General features: G+C 48.6%; 2 protein-coding genes across 4 annotated transcripts; both read right to left on the minus strand.

Moving 5' to 3' along the window:
* Positions 1 to 2,301: 2,301 nt before the first annotated feature.
* On the minus strand, positions 2,302 to 13,638 carry LOC127052805 (zinc finger protein with KRAB and SCAN domains 8-like). Of its 3 annotated transcripts, none has more exons than XM_050956889.1 (5): positions 11,528 to 13,638; positions 10,267 to 10,390; positions 9,014 to 9,646; positions 8,439 to 8,646; positions 2,302 to 5,554 (listed from the first exon to the last, which is right to left on the minus strand). In XM_050956889.1, exons 3-5 carry the CDS (start codon positions 9,551 to 9,553, stop codon positions 4,941 to 4,943), a joined length of 1,362 nt encoding a protein of 453 aa, XP_050812846.1. In that variant the 5' UTR covers positions 9,554 to 9,646; positions 10,267 to 10,390; positions 11,528 to 13,638; the 3' UTR covers positions 2,302 to 4,940. The 3 variants fall into 3 exon arrangements, with proteins under 3 accessions (XP_050812846.1, XP_050812845.1, XP_050812844.1); XM_050956888.1 differs by lacking the exon at positions 11,528 to 13,638 and adding an exon at positions 10,846 to 10,893; XM_050956887.1 differs by lacking the exon at positions 11,528 to 13,638 and having other exon boundaries at positions 9,014 to 9,675; positions 10,267 to 10,887.
* Positions 13,639 to 15,098: 1,460 nt separating this feature from the next.
* Positions 15,099 to 20,613, minus strand: LOC127052775 (platelet glycoprotein Ib alpha chain-like). Its single transcript, XM_050956816.1, has 2 exons — positions 20,045 to 20,613; positions 15,099 to 19,204 (listed from the first exon to the last, which is right to left on the minus strand). The coding sequence occupies exon 2, from the start codon at positions 19,199 to 19,201 to the stop codon at positions 17,354 to 17,356; it is 1,848 nt and encodes a 615-aa protein (XP_050812773.1). The 5' UTR covers positions 19,202 to 19,204; positions 20,045 to 20,613; the 3' UTR covers positions 15,099 to 17,353.
* Positions 20,614 to 20,875: the final 262 nt, after the last annotated feature.

The following is a 20,875-nucleotide window of genomic DNA, read 5'->3' on the forward strand; positions in this document are numbered from 1 at the left end:
CCTTCGAAATGCACCCGCCACCTTCCAGAGGCTGGTAGATGGTCTACTAGCTGGACTGGGAGAATTTGCAGTTGCCTACCTCGATGATGTGGCCATTTTTTCAGACTCCTGGCCCGAACACCTACTACACCTGGAAAAGGTCTTTGAGCGCATCAGGCAGGCAGGACTAACTGTTAAGGCCAAAAAGTGTCAAATAGGCCAAAACAGAGTGACTTACCTGGGGCACCAGGTGGGTCGAGGAACCATAAACCCCCTACAGGCCAAGGTGGATGCTATCCAAAAGTGGCCTGTCCCACGGTCCAAGAAGCAGGTCCAATCCTTCTTAGGCTTGGCCGGATACTACAGGCGATTTGTACCACACTACAGCCAAATCGCTGCCCCACTGACCGACCTGACCAAAAAGACCCAGCCAAATGCAGTTAAGTGGACTGATGAGTGTCAAAAGGCCTTTACCCAACTTAAGGCAACGCTCATGTCTGACCCTGTGCTCAGGGCCCCGGACTTTGACAAGCCATTCCTAGTAACCACGGATGCATCTGAGCGTGGTATAGGAGCAGTGCTCATGCAGGAAGCAACAAATCACAACTTCCATCCTGTCGTGTTTCTCAGCAAGAAACTGTCTGAGAGGAAAAGTCACTGGTCAGTCAGTGAAAAGGAATGCTATGCCATTGTGTACGCCCTGGAAAAGCTACGCCCATATGTTTGGGGACGGCGGTTCCAACTACAAACTGACCATGCTGCACTAAAGTGGCTTCATACTGCCAAGGGGAACAACAAAAAACTTCTTCGTTGAAGTTTAGCTCTCCAAAATTTTAATTTTTAAATTCAATACATCACAGGAGCTTCTAACAAAGTAGCTGATGCACTCTCCCGTAAGAGTTTCCCAAAATTCAGTAGTTAAAAAGTGTTCTTAAAATGTACAAGTCTGTTAGTTATATACTTAGGAGTATATGTAAAGGTGTATGTGTTGTATTAATCTGTTTATTTTCAAGCTCTAGAAGGAAATTGCCGCCAGTGAGCTTCCCCACTGTCTGCAATTTGGGGGGCGTGTCATAAACAGATAGCTAAGGGTTAATGTCTCTTTCACCTGAAGCACCTGACCAGAGGACCAATCAGGAAACCGGATTTTTTCAACTTTGGGTGGAGGGAATTGTGTGTCTGAGGTCTTTTGTCTGCCTGCCTGCTTTCTCTGAGCTTTGGAGAAGTAGTTCTACTTTCTAATTTTCTGTTTCTAAGTGTAAGGACAAAGAGATCAGATAGTAAGTTCTATGGTTTCTTTTCTTTGGTATTTGCATGAATATAAGTGCTGGAGTGCTTTGATTTGTATTCTTTTGGAATAAGGCTGTTTATTCAATATTCTTTTAAGCAATTGACCCTGTGTTGTATCATCTTAATACAGAGAGAACATTTGTATGTATTTTTCTTTCTTTTTATATAAAGCTTTCTTTTAAGACCTGTTAAAGTTTTTCTTTACTTCAGGGAAATTGAGTCTGTACTCACCAGGGAATTGGTGGGAGGAAGGAATCGGGGAGATCTGTGTGTTGGATTGCTAGCCTGATTTTGCATTCCCTCTGGGGGAATAGGAAAGTACTTTTTGTTTCCAGGATTGGGAACAGAGAGGGAGATTCACTCTGTTTGGATTCACAGAGCTTGTGTCTGTGTATCTCTCCAGGAGCACCTGGAGGGGGGAAGGGAAAAAGGATTATTTCCCTTTGTTGTGAGACTCAAGGGATTTGGGTCTTGGGGTCCCCAGGGAAGGTTTTTCAGGGGGACCAGAGTGCCCCAAAACACTCTAATTTTTTGGGTGGTGGCAGCAGGTACCAGGTCCAAGCAGGTAACTAAGCTTGGAGGTTTTCATGCTAACCCCCATATTTTGGACGCTAAGGTCCAAATCTGGGACTAAGGTTATGACAGTGACAAATCTGAGGAACGGTCTCAGAGCGAGGTCTCATTAGAGGAGGTTGTGACGGATTGGATCACAGAAACCCCCTTGGGAGCTGCCACCCAATGTGCCAAGACTACTTCAATTCCTCTGCTTTCCCTGCCAGCTCAGGACTCCAGCACTCTGTCTTGCTGAATCAGACACTCCTGTCTGCTCCAACACAGACCCAGGGTCTGAATTACATGCCCAAACCTGCAGGTTTACTTGAAAGCAGCTAACAGAAGTGTTCCTGTCTTTGGCACTCAGATACCCAACTCCCAACTGGGTCTAAACCCAAATAAATCCATTTTACCCTGTATAAAGCTTATGCAGGTTAAACTCATAAATTGTTCACCCTCTGATAGAGAGATATGCACAGTTGTTTGCTCTCCCAGTATTAATACATACTCTGAGTTAATTCATGAGTAAAAAGTGATTTTATTAAATATAGAAAGTAGGATTTAAGTGGTTTCAAGTAGTAACAGACAGAACAAAGTAAGTCATCCAAAAAAATAAAATAAAATGTGCAAATCTATGTCTAATCAAATTGAATACAGATAATCTCACCCTCAGAGATGCTTCAGTAAGTTTTTTCTTCAGACTGGACACCTTCCAGGCCTGGGCACAATTCTTTTCCCTGGTACAGCTCTTGTTCCAGCTCAGGTGGTAGCTAGGGGATTCTTCATGATGTCTCTCTCTCTCTGGTAGCCCCATCTCCAAAAGATATATTGGAATTGGAAGAAGTACAGAAAAGGTCAGCATAACGTTTAGGGGTATGAAACAGCTTTCATAGGAGGAAAAGTTAATAAGACTGGGACGTTTCAACCAAGAAGAGACAACTAAGGGGGGGATATGATAGAAGTCTATAAAATCATGACTGGTGTGGAGAAAGTAAATAAGAATGTGTTATTTACTCCTTATAACACAAGAACTAGGGATCACCAAATTAAATTCATAGGCAGCAGGTTTCAAACAAACAAAAAGTCAGTATTTCTTCACACAACGCATAGTCAACTTGTGAAACCCTTTGCCAGAGGATGTTGTGAATGCTGAGACTATAACAGGGTTCAAAAAATAACTTTATAAATTCATGAAGGACAGGTCCATCAATGGCTATTGGGCAAGGATGGTGTCTGTAGCCTGTTTGCCAGAAGCTGGAAAAGGGCTATAGGAAATGATTACTTGATTATCTGTCTGTTCATTCCCTCTGAAGCACCTGGCATTAGCCACTGTTGGAAGACAAGATACTGGGGGAGATGAACCTCTGGTATGACCCAGTTTGGCCATTCTTATGTTGGCCCCAGGCTTATTGGCTCCAACTGCCTCCATCCCATAGCCAGTTGCTGTGTCCCTGGCTCTGCCTTGTCTTTTCGTTTCTTTCCCCCCCATGATTTGTTGTTGGCCACTGCAGCTTCCCTGTGGGGACCTTTGGCTGCAGCACATCAGGATCTTTGCTCTGGCCCTGTGTGGAGAGTATGACACATTGGCCCTTTGCTCTCAGAGCTTCAGAGTCTCATTTCTCCAAGGCAGCACAGCTAGCAATCTCAGCATTTCCCCCTCACTATGCACATATCCCAGGCCCATGAACACTTTCATAAGAACCTGGTTACAGCATGGGTCAATGTTCCAGTGCAGAGCAGAGCCATGTCCTTGTGACCTTGGCTGGGCCGAGATTGTAACCCTGTTACATGGATACGGTTAGGACTAGGCTACAGTGCAGCATTTAACAATTACCAGGACAAAGCCAAGCTGTAATGGGTCCTCAGGACTAAGATCTGATCTACACCTAAAAAATTTGACCTAGATACATCATTAAAGCCATGGAAAAAAAACTGTGCCTTGTGTGACGTAGTTAGGTTAATCTAACCTCCAGTGTTAGACCAATTCTTCCACCACACTAGCTACTGCCACTCGGAGAGGTGGAAAAACATTGATGGAAAAATCTATTCTGTCGATGTTGGAAATGTCTACTATGTTACTGTGCAAGTGTAGTTTGGATATGGCCTGGGAGCTGCAGGGTAGCAGAGTCCCAAGTGAGGACAGAAATGGGACAGATGCAATGTAAAACTGTGGGGAGCTCCAGGCTGAGAGCTGGGGAAGAAGCTTTAGAAGAGACAAGGATGCTCCTACTACAGCTAAAGCAGTATTTGCATTTTCACTGCTCTGGCTGCTCCCTCCCAGCAGGCGAAGCACAAACACCTGCAAAGAGAGTGTCTGGAATAGAATGAACCCCTGATTTGGGGCCTTGTTTACAGAGAATTCAGGATTCCAAGGCAGGTTCCCAGCAGCCAGGCAAAAAGAAAACACATGATACTGCTACCCCTAAAGCCCAAACAAGCAGAAAGGAGCCTGCAGGGCCAAGTGCAAGACACAGAGGAGTTCAGGGCCTGGGAGTCTATATTTACAGCCCAGGAATGTTCCTTTAGATCTAGCTGCTCAGCACCCGCGGGTGAGATGGAGAGAGCTGTGGGATGTTGAACCCTTCTGCCCTGCTGGGTCCCCAAACCCATGGGGTGCTCAATTAGAAATGGACTTTGATTCTCTGTTGATCTCAGGCACTTCTCCTCCCATCTTGAGTCATCATTTCTGTATCCAGCCACTTATTGGCTGCAAATGCATCCCTGTCCTTGAGCCCCTGTTTACTTTTCATTACTTAACAGTGTTTCCATGCATGGAGCCAAAAGCCTTTTACAAACAGAGGGTGTGGGCCTGGGGAGAAAACATATCTGTAGCCTCAAGAACAGACCTCAGGATCTCCCAACTGACAGTCCTGCTCCAACTCTAGATGTCACACTTTTCCTGGAGCTAGGAACAGAACCCAGGAGTTCTGATTCCCAGCTCACCCCCACCCCAACCTCTTAGTACATAAGACCATATCCGCTTCTCACTGTGAACACCCATCACAATCCCTCCTCGCAGCATTCAGTCACCCCAGGAAAGTGCTCCCTACACTTCTCCCCAACTCTTTCCCATTCTCTATGTGTGTGACCAAGGCAGAGGCCCAGATACCTGACACATGCTAGGCCACAAGGCCCCCTGCCATGGGGCTGCTCTGGGGCAGCAGCTGCTCAGGACCTGCTGTGCAGCTGTGCCCATGGTTCTGAGACATGTGGGTCCTCTGATGTCTCGTGAGATGTGAGCTCTGGCTGAAGCGTCTCCCGCAGCCGGTGCAGATATAGGGTCTCTGGCCCATGTGGGTTCTCTGGTGCCGAGTGAGGTTGGAGCTGTCACTGAAGCATCGCCCACACTCGGTGCAGATGTAAGGTCTCTCCCCGGTGTGAGTTCTCTGATGCGTCATGAGGACCGAGCTCTGGCTGAAGCTCCTACCACAGGCAGTGCAGACGAAGGGTTTCTGGCCGGCATGCATCCTCCGGTGTTTTGTGAGAGCTGAGCTGTCACCAAGTCTTTTCCCACACTCATCACAGGTCCAGCGTTTCTTGCTCCTGTGGACTCTTTGGGATGTCATAGGTGCAGAGCCGACACTGATGCCCTTCCCACTCTTGGTGCGCTTATGAGCTTGTTCTGCCGGGTTGTGTTCCCCAGGGGGATGCTGCCTATTGTTTGTGTTGTGGTTTGGTTGCTCTCCTGGGTGACATGTTTCCCCTTTGTTGTCACTACTGGCCTTGCCATCAGCTGGAATGAGAGAAGCAAGGTGGGATTAATTCTCTGGGCAGGAGAAGGAATTTGGGGCAGGGGAACCACAAAGGGCTCCTCGCCTGCCCACCCTATCGACAGGGCTGGGGAGCAAGGTTTAGGTCTCCCTAACCCTCCCCCAGAGGGGGCTTGTTCTGTCTCAGCCTCCTCAGGTGAGAAGAGGGGTAATTGAGAATGAGTTACGTGCACCCTGCTGGGATGATGCCTGCTGGGGGGTGGGGGTGACACTGAGCCAGAGATGCAGGAAATGGCCCAGGAAATATCTGACTCCCACCCCCCCCAAAAATAAAAAAACACAACCTCTCAGAGACACTTGCCCCCCAGCGAAGCTGCCACAAGTTCACCTTCCTTCCCTACCGCTACCCTTCTCATCCTACCTCTCTCTGGTGGAGGTTAAGGATAATCTAGGCATGGCCCAATATCTAAACAAATACTTTGCCTCAGTCTTTAATGAGACTAATGAGGAGCTTAGGGATAATGGTAGGATGATAAATGGGAATGAGGATATGGAGGTAGATATTACCATACCCAAGGTGGAAGCCAAACTCAAACAACTTAATGGGACTAGATTAGAGGGCCCAGATAGTCTTCATCCAACAACATTAAAGGAACTGGCACATGAAATTGCAAGCGCATTAGCAAAACTTTTTAATGAATCAGTAAACTCAGGGGTTGTACTGTACGACTGGAGAATTGCTAACATAGTTCCTATTTTTAAGAAAGGGAAAAAAAGTGATCCGAGTAACTATAGGCCTGTTAGTTTGACATCTGTGCTATGTAAGGTCTTGGAAAAATTTTGAAGGAGAAAGTAGTTAAGGACATTGAGGTCAATGGTAATTGGGATAAAATACAACATGGTTTTACAAAAAGTAGATTGTGCCAAACCAACCTGATCTCCTTTGAGAAGGTAACAGATTTTTTAGAAAAAGGAAATGCAGTGGATCTAATTTACCTCAATTTCAGTAAGACATTTGATATGGTTCCACGTGGAGAATTATTAGCTAAATTGGAGAAGATGGAGATCAATATGAAAACTGAAAGGTGGATAAGGATAAGAGGAGACTACAACGGGTCATACTGAAAGGTGAATTGTCAGGCTGGAGGGAGGTTACTAGTGGATCAGTTTTGGGACCAATCTTATTTAATCTTTTTATTACTGACCTTGGCACAAAAAGTGAGAATGTGCTAATAAAGTTTGTGGATGACACAAATCTGGGCAGTATTTCCAGTACAGAGGACTGGTATATCATACAGGAATATCTGGATGACCTTGTAAACTGGAGTAAAAGTAATAGGATGAAATTTAAATGTGAAAAGTGCAAGATCATGCATTTAGAGATTAATAACAAGAATTTTTGTTATAAGATGGGGACGCATCAGTTGGAAGTAACAGAGGAGGAGAAGGACCTCAGAGTATTGGTTGATCACAGGATGACTATGAGTCGCCAATGTGATGTGGCCATGAAAAAAGCTAATGTGGTCTTGGGATGCATCAGGCGAGGTATTTCCAGTAGAGATAAGGAGGTGTTAGTAGCATTATACAAGGCACTGGTGAGACCTCATCTGGAATACTGCGTGCATTCTGGTTTCCCATGTTTAAGAAAGATGACTTCAAACTGGAACAGGTACAGAGAAGGGCTACTAGGATGATCTGTGGAATTGAAAACCTGTCTTATGAAAGGAGACTCAAAGAGCTCGGCATGTTTAGCCTAACCAAAAGAAGGCTGAGGAGAGATATGATTGCTCTCTATAAAAATATCAGAGGGATAAATACCAGAGAGGGAGAGGAATTATTTAAGCTAAGTACCAATGTGGACACAAGAACAAATGGATATAAACTGGTCACCAGGAAGTTTAGGCTTGTAATTAGACAAAGTTTCTAACCATTAGAGGAGTGAAGTTCTGGAACAGCCCTCCAAGGGGAGCAGTGGAGGCAAAAGACATATCTGGCTTCGAGACTAAACTTGATAAGTTTATGGAAGGGATGGGATAATGGGATAGCCTTATTTTGGCAATTAACTGATCTTCGACTATTAGCGGTAAATATGCCCAGTGGCTTGTGATGGGATGTTAGATGGGGTGGGATCTGAGTTACTACAGAGAATTCTTTCCTGGGTGTCTGGCAGGTGAGTTTGCCCACATGCTCAGGATTTAGCTGAGGCTCTTCTCTACACTTGCTCCAATTTGTCAACGTTCTTTTTCCAATGCAAACACCAGATCTGGCCACTGTATTCCAGCATCAGTCTCACCATTCCCTGCTCCTACTTGTTACTCCCATTTATACATCCACGGATCATATTAACCCTCAGGAGGAAATGGGAGATACTCAGAGCCCCTGGCATCTGGTTGGCAAAGCTTCCACCCACCCTTGTAGCTGTTGATAGTCAAAAGAACCTGACAGTCACTAACACTGTGCTCAGCATAAATCCCTTCTCCTCCCCACCAGTATTCCGCAGAGCACCCCCCTCTGCTCTGCCCTTCCTCTCAGTACAGTTTAAAATGCTGACACCCTGAACGACTTCTTTCCCAGACCAAAAAGAAAGAAAGAAAGAAAGAAAGAAATGGAATGGAGGCCTCAGAGAGCAAAAGAAGGAGGAGGCAAGAGACACAGATCCCATGGCATGAGGGAGACTGAGATGGCCCCAGACATGGGGCTTGCAGACAGTCCCTGAAATAGAAGGGAATGGGAGGGCAGGATCCAGGGATCTTGTTTAGGGGAATGGGGAGGGATGCAAGGAGCCATTGCTCTCCCCTGAGCGAGCCAGCACCTGTATTTCTCAAACATGCTCTGCCCTGGGCCTTCCCCTTTCCGCCTCCCCCTCAGTGACCCACAGCCCACCATGCCCTGTACCCAGTTTATTACCTATTCCCTGGAGGGGCTGATGCTCGTCTTTGGGGACATGAAGCAGCTTGTACAGGGATCCTGAAGCTTCATTCCATACCCCGTCCTGGGCTGCACACCCGGGATGGGGCTGTGGCTGCTCTAGTCTGGAGCCAGCAGATTCCCATAGTTCCCCAGGGGACGCCTTTTCTTCTGAGGCCACTTCCTCAACCTTTACACGCACCATGACCTGGGGATCAATCAAACATGTAATAAGAGAGCCAGGACCTGGGGCCTGCTGTGGAGAGTGGGGTCTGAGAGGGGAGACACCAGGGAATGTCCCCCAAGGACACAGCAGCAGGGGAGGGGAGCACAGATCCACCCAAAAACCCATAGGTTGACAAGAAGTGCTGCAGGGGTCTAATGGGAATGAGTAGCCATTAGTCTTGGCTCTGCCACTGCATGCCTAGCAGCTCCCATGGGGCTGGGCCGGCAGCACAGGGGGAACAGGGACCACAGAAGTGAGCCCCATGGTCCTGGTCCATACACAGATGTAGCATAGTCTGTCTCCCACCCCCCATCCCCTCAGTGGAATAATCAGGGTTAAATGCTCTCACCTGTAGCCCTCGCCCCTCAAACTCTGGCTGCCTCAGCTGGAACCCCTCAGCCAGGGCCACCGCCTGGGCACAGGTTTCAGGGCCACGTTCCCAGACCAAGCTCTGCATTTCCTCCGGCAGGATGGTCAGGAACTGCTCCAGGATCAGTAGCTCCAGGATCTGCTCCTTGGTGCGGCTCTGCGGCTCCAGCCAGCCATGGCAGAGCTCCTGAAGGTGGCTGCAAGCTTCCTGGGGCCCCTTGGCTTCCTGGTAGTGGAACTGCCTGAAGCGCCGACGCCGCGTCTCTATGTGAGTGTCATCCCCATGGAGGGTGGCTGGCTCTTCCTGTGGCTCCTGCTTGACCCATCGTGGTGCTGCCCATTTCAGTAGCCCCCCAATGGTACCAGCCTGGATGACACAAAGGGCTTTTTCTGCCCCTTCTGCTCTCTCCCCTGGCTTGGGGCTGACTGGGTTCTGCTCCTCCATTTTCATTGGGGGCTGCTGTAGTGGCGCTTGGAGCTGGAAACCCAAAGCTGCACTTGCACTCAGCTCAGCAGCCATTGTCTATCCTTGGAACCACTGCAATTCCAGCTCAGGAACAAACCCTGTCACTCACTTGTAGGTCCTGTAGGAACGTCCGGCTCTCCAGGCAGCCTGCAGCAAAGGATCCAACATGGATTTTTCTGTGTGATGGAACAATGAGAGCCAACCCATAACCCCAGGTCCTTGCTCTTGCTCAGAACAGACAGGCCCCTCTCTGACCACCCTGGCTCATTCCCCCACATAACCCAAGCTCCCTGGCCCCACTCAGCATGAAAGGCCCCTCCCTGAACCTCTTGCAGAGTGGGGTGCATTTGGGTCCCTCCCCCAGAGCCAATCCATCAATTTTGTTTTGTGTCTCATCACAGTGATGAGCACGTGAGATCTCAGGGGGATGTTGGGCTGTTTGTTGGGGGTCCTGACAAGGTGGTAGGTCACCCGCTGAATTTATTAGTAAGTCTTATAGGGAGCACAGGGAGGACACTCCTGAACCATTTGCCTTCCCTGACTGTAATTCCTGCAAGAGGTGACGATTTGGCCCCTTCAGGAAAACCAGGCACTGAACCTTAAATTTAGCCACAGAGGTCAGGCAAAAGGCCTTGTGGTCTTGACTATTTTCACTTCCTCTTTATTCTTCTTTTGTTTAGAGTTTGCACAGTCCCTAGCACAGCATGGTCCTGGTCCATGCCTGGGGCTCCTCAGAGTGCTACTTCAATACAAATAATAATACTTACAAAAAAAACACATTAAAAGAATGTTATTTATGTTCCAAAGTTGAGTACTCAGGGTTGGGAAAAGCTGGGTTGTATGAACAGCCTGAACTTCATCCTCTTTGTGTGCCGGATGAGGCAGGGTGTCCTGTAGAATAAATAATGATCATGTACCATAAAGAAGATTGCACCTTTGCGCCCAGGGCTTGGGAACAACCACCCATCATGACTGCCTGGGCTCAGTCTGAGAGGAAAGTGTGCTCCCATCTGGGGTTCACCATGATGAAACGTGGTAATATGCACAAATCAAATAAGGCCTGGAGTTGCAGTGGTTTAACTAGCAGTAAGACTCCCAGCTCAGACACTGCCCCAGTCTTCCCCTGCAGTGCTGGCAGCAGCCCCTCTGAATCATTTGGTACTACTTCAGATGCCATGGGGCACAGGCGAGGCAGAGTCCCAACTCACTGCCCCCATGCTCTCTGGCTCTCCAGACCAGGGGTTGGTCTCACCCAGAGAGGAGCAAGGACAGAACAGGAACTAGCATCTGGGGACTGAGCCCTGCACCCACAGTGCCACACTCAGTATCCGAGTTCCTCCACCTACCTAACCACAGGGATGTGCCAGGCTCTGCTTGCTCCAGGGTGAAAAGTCAGAGCCAATCCACAAGGAGCTTTTGCAATGGAGGGCACCCAGTTCTCCTGCTGTAGCAGAAATCGCCTGTCCAGGCAGATTGTAATCAGCAGCTGAATGTGCTCCTCCCCCCTGCAGTCATCACTGGCAAGGAACGTGGAAGTGAAAGAGCAGAGAGAGGCCAGAGAAATGGAATGATAACAGGATGTTCCTGGCAGAAAGGGGAAGTCTTGTGTGTCTAGAGATGCCTCTGTAGGATTGGTCCCCAATCCCCATCAGCAGCAGTAACCCCCTAGTTTGATAATCTAGCTGGGATCATTCTAGTGTCTCAGAATGATACAATGTAGAAGCAAATCCTCTCCCTGGGATGGTTGGTGTGTCTGCTTCTGTCCCACAGAGGCAGGATTACACCCCCCCCCTCCCCCCATTTCTTGAATTGACTCAAACTGCCCCATGGCCACTTTGTAGCTAATTTTCCAGAAGGAAAATACTTTAAATTCTGATATGTTCTTTGTGCTTTGTTTCTGACTAATAGGAGGAAGAAGATGTTACACAGAGAGATTAAATTGAAACACAATTCCTCCCATGTGGTGCTCAAAACCAGCACCCTTAAGGTGCCTATTCTACCAACTGAGCTAGCCACGGCGCTACTTACCAGCCTATCAGCCAAAAGATGACATCTGACAATGATTTGTGAGCACCACTTTCCCTCTTGCCACATCTCCCAAGATCACTGATTTTTGCACGTCTGACACTTTAGCAAACACAGGTCCAGGGCCGGGTTATTCTCAGACTCTGCTGTGATGAGGTCTTTTCTGGTTTGTGCTGTGAGATTTATCTTTGGGGAAATGTGCGTGACTAAAATTGTACAAAAGAGGGCAAAACTCTGGCCAGTTTCCCCAGTGTGGGGGATGTTACCAGTGACAGGCTAGAGTGTAGAGACTGGGATATAGTATCTGAAACAGGGATGTTTATGTCTCTTGATGCTGTTATTTAGAGGAAACAGTGATTTTTTAGAAACAAAATTTTAAAAAAATCACTGAACTGTCTTTGATCAGCCATAAAAATTTGCTGTCATCTTATTTTTGCCTCAGTAAGGAAAAAACTCTGACTTTTTGGCAGGTTTTGTTCTCCCAACTGAAGTAGCAGAGTGAGCTGCAATAGCCAGGAGCTCCAGCTCAGGATGCAGGTGTTGCTGACGCAGAAGTGCCAGAGGCAAGCAACAGCGGTTCGTTGCCCAGAGTGCTTAGCGCCAATGAACACACCAGGGTGGAGAAGCAAACAGCCAAGTTTATTTGAGCTCAAATAAGGTGCAAGGAAGAAACAATCTCAAATCCTGCACATCGCACACAGACGGGGCACTAATATTTATACCCCCCCCTTATATCCTTTTTTCTATGCTGTTCATTGTGTGGGCTACTTTCTCAGGCACATGGCCTTGGCCATCACATCTGCTTTTCATTTATCTTATCTAGTATGAGCAGTGTCTAGTAGTAACCGGCCCTGCTAACTACAGCCCTATTGTTTTAGCAGTTAGCTTATAACACAGGTGGTTACAGTCAGCACTCATTAGTACAGAAGTCAGCATTTTAGTACAAAAGATTACATCAGTTTAGTGAGGCTAACACAAAAGCTTCTAATATGGAGGTACTTTGGTTCACATAGGCCTTAAGCAAGGAGATTTCTACCTAGTGACACCAACACAGGGATGTCAACAGAGTGAGGTGTGTGGAAGAGCCCAGCATCTGATTGTGTCTGACCCTCCCTGAGATTCACTAACTTGAGACCCAGGGGAGGTGGCCCTAGCTCTGGGCTAAAGCTCAACAGAGCAATGTTTATGTAGAGGGACATTTTAGGTCTATTTCATAAAGTGCTGAGTCACCGCTAGGCATGAGCACAAAGCACTGTCTTGGAGGAAGAAGGGAACATTCCCACATGAACAGAAGGCCAGCTCCTGTGCAGCAGAGAGGTGTGGGACATTTGTGCTCTGATCTCAGGATGTAAAGAAACAATCAGCCCCGTCCGAGATTAACCTGAAACAATCCCCACTGACAGGAATCAAAACAAGCATTTTCAGAAGATGGCAAATTTCCGCTTCTGATGCCACAATTCTGGAGAGAGGTGGGAATACGTGCACAGAGTGGCACAACTTTCAGCATTACTGACAGAGCCCAGGAGGTTACATCACGCTCAGCGAGGGCAGTGCTTTTCTTTTTCTCCGAGGCAAAAAGGGTTAGTTTGGGATTGGGGCAGTCTAAACACAGACAAAGATTTTTTTAGGGGATTTCTCCATCTTCCCCAAGAATAATCCACAGCAAAATAGATAAGAAACAGCCCTGTGCTATGTGGAATTAAAAAAATTCCAATTCCATTCCTTTGTGGGAGTTCATAACTGCTTAAAAAAATAAAAGAGAGGCATATCCTAATGGTGATGGTGTTGGGGGGCATCAAATTCACAGGCCTGAGAGTAAAAGTCTCATGTGCTACCAGTTGCACTATGGCACATATCCCAGTAGCAAAATATTGATCTGAAAAAATTCTTTCTAATGCTAAAGGACTATGGTTCAAACTGGACAGAGGGAATCAGTTCTCCTCAGCATTTGGCCAGTTTCCCCCTTCTCAAATTAGACAAGAATACTCTTTGAGTTTTATAAATTAATTTGTTTTTCAAATTGTGTCAACTCTTCAGTAAATCTGGTTCACCCTCCAGGCCATTCACAGATGTTTTTACTGGGCCACCTGTGTAATTCATCTTCTTAGCCCCTGGCTGCTGGGGAGAGTTCTCAGTCTGAGTGCTGTTCTGAATCTGTCACCCTCATTCCTTAGGTTATGGTGCCACCAGGTGGTCATTTCATGTCCCTCCTGGATTTTACACAGAAACAATTTTCCGTGCACAGATCAATGGACAGCATATCTCAGATGGCTGCCGTCGGAGCTGGCGCAGGGATGTTGGTGGGAGGTGAGTTGTGTCTCCATGCCAGGGACATCTTTGCCCTATCCTGCACCCTCATCCCTCAGGAACCAGCCAAGTCATACACCTTTTGATGACCATGACAGGGGGCAGGGCTGTAAAAAACCCATCCAAACCCAGGTCCCTTTATAACATGCACAGAAACAATGGCTTCTAATCAGCCCTCAGCTCAGTTATCAGCATATAGGAAAGAATGGTCTGAAACTGGTAAAATCTTGTTATTTTTACAATATATTCCTTGCATGCTGTGGGGAATTAACACAGCAGGATTGACTTCTCCATGCTACTTGATGTGGGGCAGGGGGCGGAGGGGGAGGGATCTGACAAAATATTGGTTCTATTGGTATGTGAATATTTCAATCTTTCTCTATTTTTGTAGGGGTGGGGATAGATTAAATGAATGTAGTCTCTCCAAAAGAAGAAATGATTCTGTGGAAATTACTAAAATTTTAAAGGAAAGGAGTGAAACAAAATGGCCACACATTGCATCAGAACCTAAGAAATGAAAAACAACACACATCTTTATACACCAAATTTGTTGACGTGCAACTCAACTCAACAATGTGCATCATCACAGGAACTCTCCAACCAACTCATCTTCCATGGCTTCCAGTTCTCAGCACTCTTACATCAGGAGGGAGACTGCAGCTGGCAAGCTGCTTGGGAAGGTAAATGCTAACCCAAGCTTGCCCTTGCTCAAAGACCTTTTTGGCTCACCAGCCACATGTCTTTCATCACAACACCCACTGTGGTCAAGGCTGCCACGTAGGGTTACCAACCTGCCAGAATTGCCCTGGAGTCTCCAGGAGTTAAAGATCAATCTTTGATTAAAGATTATATCATGTGATTAAAAACTCCAGAAATATGTCCAACCAATATTGGCAACTCTACTGCCATGCTGCGATGTGACAGTGAAGTCCTTGTGGGGGAGAAGAGTAGTGCTTAACACCAATCAGTTCCTCATCACAGACCTACTGCTCACCTGCCTGGCTTTGACTTTCCATGTCAGCATTGGGTCCTTCTTAACCAATTCTGGGCTGGGCACTGTTGGGGGTCTTCAGGACAACCCAAGCTGAAGGTGTGGTGCAGATCAAACAATGATATACATTGTGGAGGAGTGCCCACTTACCAAATTCAGCAGTGGCTCCGAGAGCTCCACTTGGCCACTGAAAACACTATTGCTTGGCTTGGCGAACACACAAATGCTAAATAAATAAATAAATATTTACTCTGAAAAGTGATTTAACTTGACTCCTTTACATTTAAAGACATTTATTTCTATGCTAGGCAAACGATAAGGACAAAGCAATTTCAGTTATTGTGACATAGTGAATCTTATACCAATTGTAAAAATGTATTCCAAACTTGAGCTTCCTGTTATTAAAGGCTGGGTTTCCAAGTTCAGGTCCAAATGTTAGCAGTTTATTCCTTCCAAAGTTGGGGGATGTTGGTCATCTGAGAATGTCACTGTGGGAACACGACCGGAAAATATTATCTACAGTCATCCCATCAGGATCACTCAGCTTGCTACCAACCACTATAATAGCATAAACTGAGCAAGATGGACTAATGTATTGTCCATGTATTTAGGATAGTCATGACATTTCTCTTATGTGAATATGATTTTTGACCTCAATGAGCTGGGAAGCATTAAATACTAGACTACATTTAAAGCAAGAGCAATTGAAAAAAATAAGGAAAATGTGTCATCTCTGCTTTGTTTCAAACCAGGGAACTGTCAGATGTTAGACCAAGATGCTAATCAGTACATTAGAGAAACCACCTGTGGGTTTATGTCTCTTGTGGTATATAAAATTTTAAATCATGAAGTCTCATTCTCTCATAGAATTGGAGAAAACTATGTTCTAAAATTTGAATGAAATCTGAATATACAATATAATTCCCGGGTGTTCATTTTTATTTCATTCCAGATAAACTTTTGTTGCCAATTCTTTGATTTGATCTCCCCTTCTCATATTATGAGCTCTCTTTTCCTTCAAAGGAGTTGTGTGGTTACAGGGATTGGCTGCTAAAGTAACTGGATTCCTTCTTGTGTCATTGGGACAGATTTGGCATGTGACCCTATACTACAGCAATGCCCCTTAAACCTGGACTGTAATTTGCTCTAGCTCTGACACTGAAAGACAGGAAAAACAAACAAAAATTGTAGACTCCTCACATCTCCACAAAACCATCTGTGATTTCTCTTTAAGACCGTCAAGGAGCTCTCCTATATGAAATGGGGTTTGGGTTATATATTGTGTGTGTGTTAGTTACAGAGGAAGTAGAAATTACAAAGTGCTCTAGCCGCAGTTTAGTGCATTCGAATGATGTGGGAAATCAGACACTTATATGGGAAATGGAACCAGAACTCAAAGCCATTAAACAATCATACAACTATCCACTCTTCTCTTTCCTATAAGATGCTGCTGCAAATCAGCTGCAAGATGGGGGAACTGGCCAGCTTAGAGTGTTGGGATCTGGGAGATGGGGCATTTCCCCTCTAGGGGGCATTGTCCTTGGCTCCCATCTGGCCCCAGGGCAGGAGAATGGCTGGCTCAGGGCAGCAGGGAGTGGGACATGCAGCCTTTCTTTTCTAGTGGGTGCCAGCTTTGATCTAGCCTCAGGGCAGGAGATTGGCAGGCTGATGGGAGTGGGGAGTAGGACATGGGGTCTTTCCTTTCTAGGGGGCGCCAGCTCCAATCCAGTCCCAGGGTGGGAAATTGGCTGGCTAAGGGCGGTGGGAGATTAGGCATTTCCTCTCTAGAGGGCACCGGCTGATGTAACCCCAGGGGAAGGGATCTAGCCAGCTCAGGGTGGTGGGGATCGGGATATGCGTTTTTTTCTCTCTAGAGCATGTGGTCTCTGATCCACCCACAAGGCAGGGGAATTGGCTGGCTCAGACAGGTCAGGGAATAGGATATGAGGCCTTTCCCATCTAGGGGGAGCATGCAAAACAGCATCATTATTCACCTCCAGCAAAGACCACTACCAGCCTAGTGTTTTTGAACTGTGACCTAGTTGCATCCAGGAAAGGTTTTTATTCTGTGATTAGCCAATGGAACTGCCTTCCACAGGATTCAAAGCAGGATCAGAATTTATGTGGATTATAAGAACAACCAGAGACTTCATACAGAGTGGAGGAAATATCTACAGGGCTCTGCCAGGGCACCAGCCAGCCCTGAACTGCCTGGTTTTAGGGGGAAACTGCTGCTCTGGACAGTTATTCCAGATCTGGCCCCTGCAACAGGTGTATGCATGAGGGAGCTATACAGGGTTAGAAGATCCCATTGGTCTGAGGCAGGAGATGCATCTGGGAGTCAGGACTCCTGGGTTCTACATATATTAAGGGAGCCTCCCAGCTCCTGCAGCAGTGGGAGGAATCTTGTCCCCGGTGCACAGTGGGTGAGGTCACAGCAACACAACTGGAACTAGAACCCAGGTGTCCTGACAAGCCCACAGAACCCACCTCCCTAGCCCCAGCAGTAGAACCCAGGTGTCCTGCCCCCATTAGAGAGTGGCGGTTGCATATTTCACCCTGACAGCCCCGATAGCTGCTTCCCCCCTGTCTAGGCTGTAAGCGGAGGGAGCCCGCCAGGGGCCCAGCCCCCCCACACTCAGAAGCCTCCTGGTAACACGTCGGAACGAAGGCACAGGGGGGTCGCGGTGGATCCGCAGCTCCTTTGTGGTGCGGAAGGTTGGGGGCTCTATGGGGCTCTTGAAGCTGCTGAGATGCATCATGGGGGGCGCTGCCCCCTCCTCCTTTCTCAGCAGCTGGTACCGCACCAGCCGTGCCCCCGGGAAACCCCTCAGAGCTGGGCGATACCAGCCCAGATATACCCAGCCCATCCAGCCCACAAGAGCCAGCATGGGCAGCAGCAGCAGCAGCAAGGAGGCCAGGTAGAGCATCAGGTGCAGCAGGCAGCAATGGGCTAGCACCCAGTGGACCCACTGTGGGCCCTCCCTGCCCTTCTGACGCCCAGGCACGGGCATCGTTGGGGGTGGGGTGGGGCATGTGCAGAGGCGAGGAGCCCCCATCGGAGGGGATGGCTGGTGGCAGGGAGTGATGTGGAGAGGGCTGCTATAGAAGGGAGGTGAGGGGATAAGGGTTGTGGTGGGAGTCATGGGGGTGCTAGGGAGCCATGGGGGTGCTGGGGATGCAGGTTCTGGGGCAGTAGTTGGGGGTGTGGTGATGGTTGTGGGCAGGATGGTGGAGGGGGCAGTAGTGGTGGGCACAGGAGTGGTTGGGAGCAAGGTGGTAGAGGGGGCAGTAGTGGTGGGCACAGGCGTGGTTGGGGACTGGGTGGTGGAGGGGGCAGTAGTGGTGGGCACAGGAGTGGTTGGGGGCAAGGTGGTGGAGGGGGCAGTAGTGGGGGGCACAGGAGTGGTTGGGGGCAGGGTGGTGGAGGGGACAGAAGTGGAGGGCACAGGGGTTCCCTCCTCTGTCATTGTCCCATCAATATGCAAGTCTGTGTCCCCTGGTTTGCCGCAGACCAGCTGGAACTCGATGACAGGGCGCCCATGGTGTCTGAGGGGCGAATCACACACAGGGCTTTGGGGATCATTCTGAGTCAGCAGCCCGTCTGACTTCTGCTCCTGGATGTAGATGCTGATGTCATTGTCCTCGATCCATCTCTGCAGATAGGCCAGGCCACAGTCACAGCGCCAGGGGTTCCCTGCTAGGTAGACATAGGCGAACATGTGCCCCTTGGGGAAGAAGCCACTGGGCAGAGTGCGGAGCTGGTTCCCTGACAGCCACAGTGTGTTCAGCTGCAGCCCAGCCAACAGCCCCTGTGGCAGCTCCTCCAGGGCGTTATCAGACAGATCCAGGTCCTTCAACCCGGCCAGGCCCTCAAAGGCCTCTTCTGGCAGCGTCCGCAGCTGGTTTCCCCGTAGATTCAGCTCTGTCAGCTTCCCCACATCCCGGAAGGCCCCTGGCAGCAGCTCTGAAATGTTGTTGTGAGCCAGGGTCAGGCGGGTGAGGGCAGGCAGGCCCTGCAGTGTGGGCAGTACCTCCAGGGCATTGTGGGACAGAATCAGCTCCTGCAGCAAGAGCAGGGGGGCCACAGTGTGCAGCACACCCAGTACATTGCCTGATAGGTCCAGCTCAGCCAGCTCAGGAAGGTGCTGGAAAGAGGCAGTGGAGACGGACGCCAGGCGGTTGGTGCTGAGCAGCAGGATGCCAGTGTTCCTGGGCAGGGCAAGTGGCACCACGCTGAGCCCCTGCCCAGAGCAATTGACCTGCAGTCGGTCCTTGATCAGGTTCATCTCGGATGGGCATGGCTCCCCCTGACCCACAGCGCCAGCCACAGAGAGCAGGGCCAGGAGGGCTAGGTGAGGTGACGTGGGGCACAGCATGGTCTGCAGGGGAGACAAGAGCATGCACAGGACACAGACATCACAGGGCATGTTTACACTAACCAGCTCAGACTGCAACAATACAGTGACCCTGTGAATGTTAACTGAGACTTGTGACTCCCCAGTCTGGAGTGCTGGGGACAACTCCTGGTGGGATATTATCCCACAATGGTCCCATCTACCCCAACCCAGCTGGTACTGTAACAGTGTTGGGTCCCCTGAGCAGATACTAACTCTAATAACAAGGGCTCCTTAGCTCCCTAGTGCCCTCTGTCCCATCAGGCAGGTGGTCATTGCACCTGCACCCTGACCACGCTGGGGACCCTCTACACTAACCTTGCTGGTGCTGTAACAATGTCAGGGAGCTGCCATTAGCACCACTTACAAGGAGTTGACTCCCCCACACCGGCTCCCCATCCCCCAGACTGGACTAAACTCAAAAGGTTTGAATCGATCCCTGTAGTTTCCTTTCCACCCAAACCCATATCTTCTGCTCCCCTTATAGACAAGGCAGCTGGTCCAGCAAGGAGATGCCCCCCCCCCCCCCAACCTCCGCCAGGTAATTACCACATCCAGTCCCCACCTGCCTGTGTCCCCTACCCTTGCTTCCGCCAGCTCCCCCAGTGCCATCTGTGTGAAGGGAGCATGATTAAAGCATCTGGCATTTAGTGCCTTCGGCACCAGGTGAGGGATCACTGTGTAAACAGCCCCTGTGCCCTACTCCAGAGTGGGTACATCCCTGGATTAAACAGCTTCCCCAACCCAGAGTTCCCTGTACAAACAACTGCTCCACCTCAGAGGTGGCTGCATCTCACTGATGCTTACCCGTCCCTATGGACTCACCTGGGGTCTCTGCTGGGGTTCCTCTCCCACTTGTGTCACCCTAACTCCCAGTTGTGGATTGAGAGGTTGCTCTGGGGGCAGCTTTTCCCACTGGGCTGACTGACTGCATCAGGGATCCTGAACCCAACCCCTGTATCAGCCTCCGCAGCTGCTGCGGAGTGGATATGTGGTTTCCTGTGACATCAAACAGATACACTGATCCTCCCTCCCCCATTCCTACCCTCAAGGCATTAAAAGCCCCCATAGAGGTCACATCAGAGTCCAGCCAGATTACACACTGCTTTCTGAGCCACTCCAGAAACTATTGCCCCACTCCAGAAACTGTATATCAGAACTGGGCAAAGAATCCCCATACAAATAGCAGGTATACTCCGGAAGGGGATGCATCTTAGAGCCAGGTAAATGAGGATTGTACAACCAGCTGTCCCACCGCAGAGGCATCTGCGTTACAGCACTGGGCAAGAGCTCCTTTTATAAACAGCCTTTGTGCCCTTCCCCAGAGGTGGCTGCATCTAGATTAATGAATTCCAAGGCCAGAAGGGACCACTGTGATCATTTAGTCTGACCTCCTGCTAGCACAGGCCAGAGACCTGCTCCCAAATAATCCCTAGAGCAGAGCTTTTAGAAAAATATCCAATCTTGATTTATAAATTGTCAGTGACGGAGAATCCACCACGACCCTTGGTAAATGGTTCCAGTGGTTAATTACTCTCCCCATGCAAAACCAAGGCCTTATTTCCAGTCTGAATTTGTCTAGCTTCCACTTCTAGCCATTGGATCTTGTTCTACCTTTCTCTGCTAGTTTGAAGAACACATGATCAAAGATTTGTT

Source organism: Gopherus flavomarginatus, chromosome 5 (assembly GCF_025201925.1).
Source record: "Gopherus flavomarginatus isolate rGopFla2 chromosome 5, rGopFla2.mat.asm, whole genome shotgun sequence".
NCBI lineage: Eukaryota > Metazoa > Chordata > Testudines > Testudinidae > Gopherus > Gopherus flavomarginatus.

Excerpts from the sequence above, each read along its gene's own strand:
- LOC127052805 (XM_050956889.1), bottom strand. The coding sequence starts at position 9,553 with ATGGCTGCTGAGCTGAGTGCAAGTGCAGCTTTGGGTTTCCAGCTCCAA. Across the intron at positions 8,647-9,013 it reads TTGAGGGGCGAGGGCTACAG|GTCATGGTGCGTGTAAAGGT; the intron begins GTGAGAGCATTT and ends ATTGATCCCCAG. Across the intron at positions 5,555-8,438 it reads TCAGCCCCTCCAGGGAATAG|CTGATGGCAAGGCCAGTAGT; the intron begins GTAATAAACTGG and ends CTCTCATTCCAG.
- LOC127052775 (XM_050956816.1), bottom strand. The coding sequence starts at position 19,201 with ATGCTGTGCCCCACGTCACCTCACCTAGCCCTCCTGGCCCTGCTCTCT.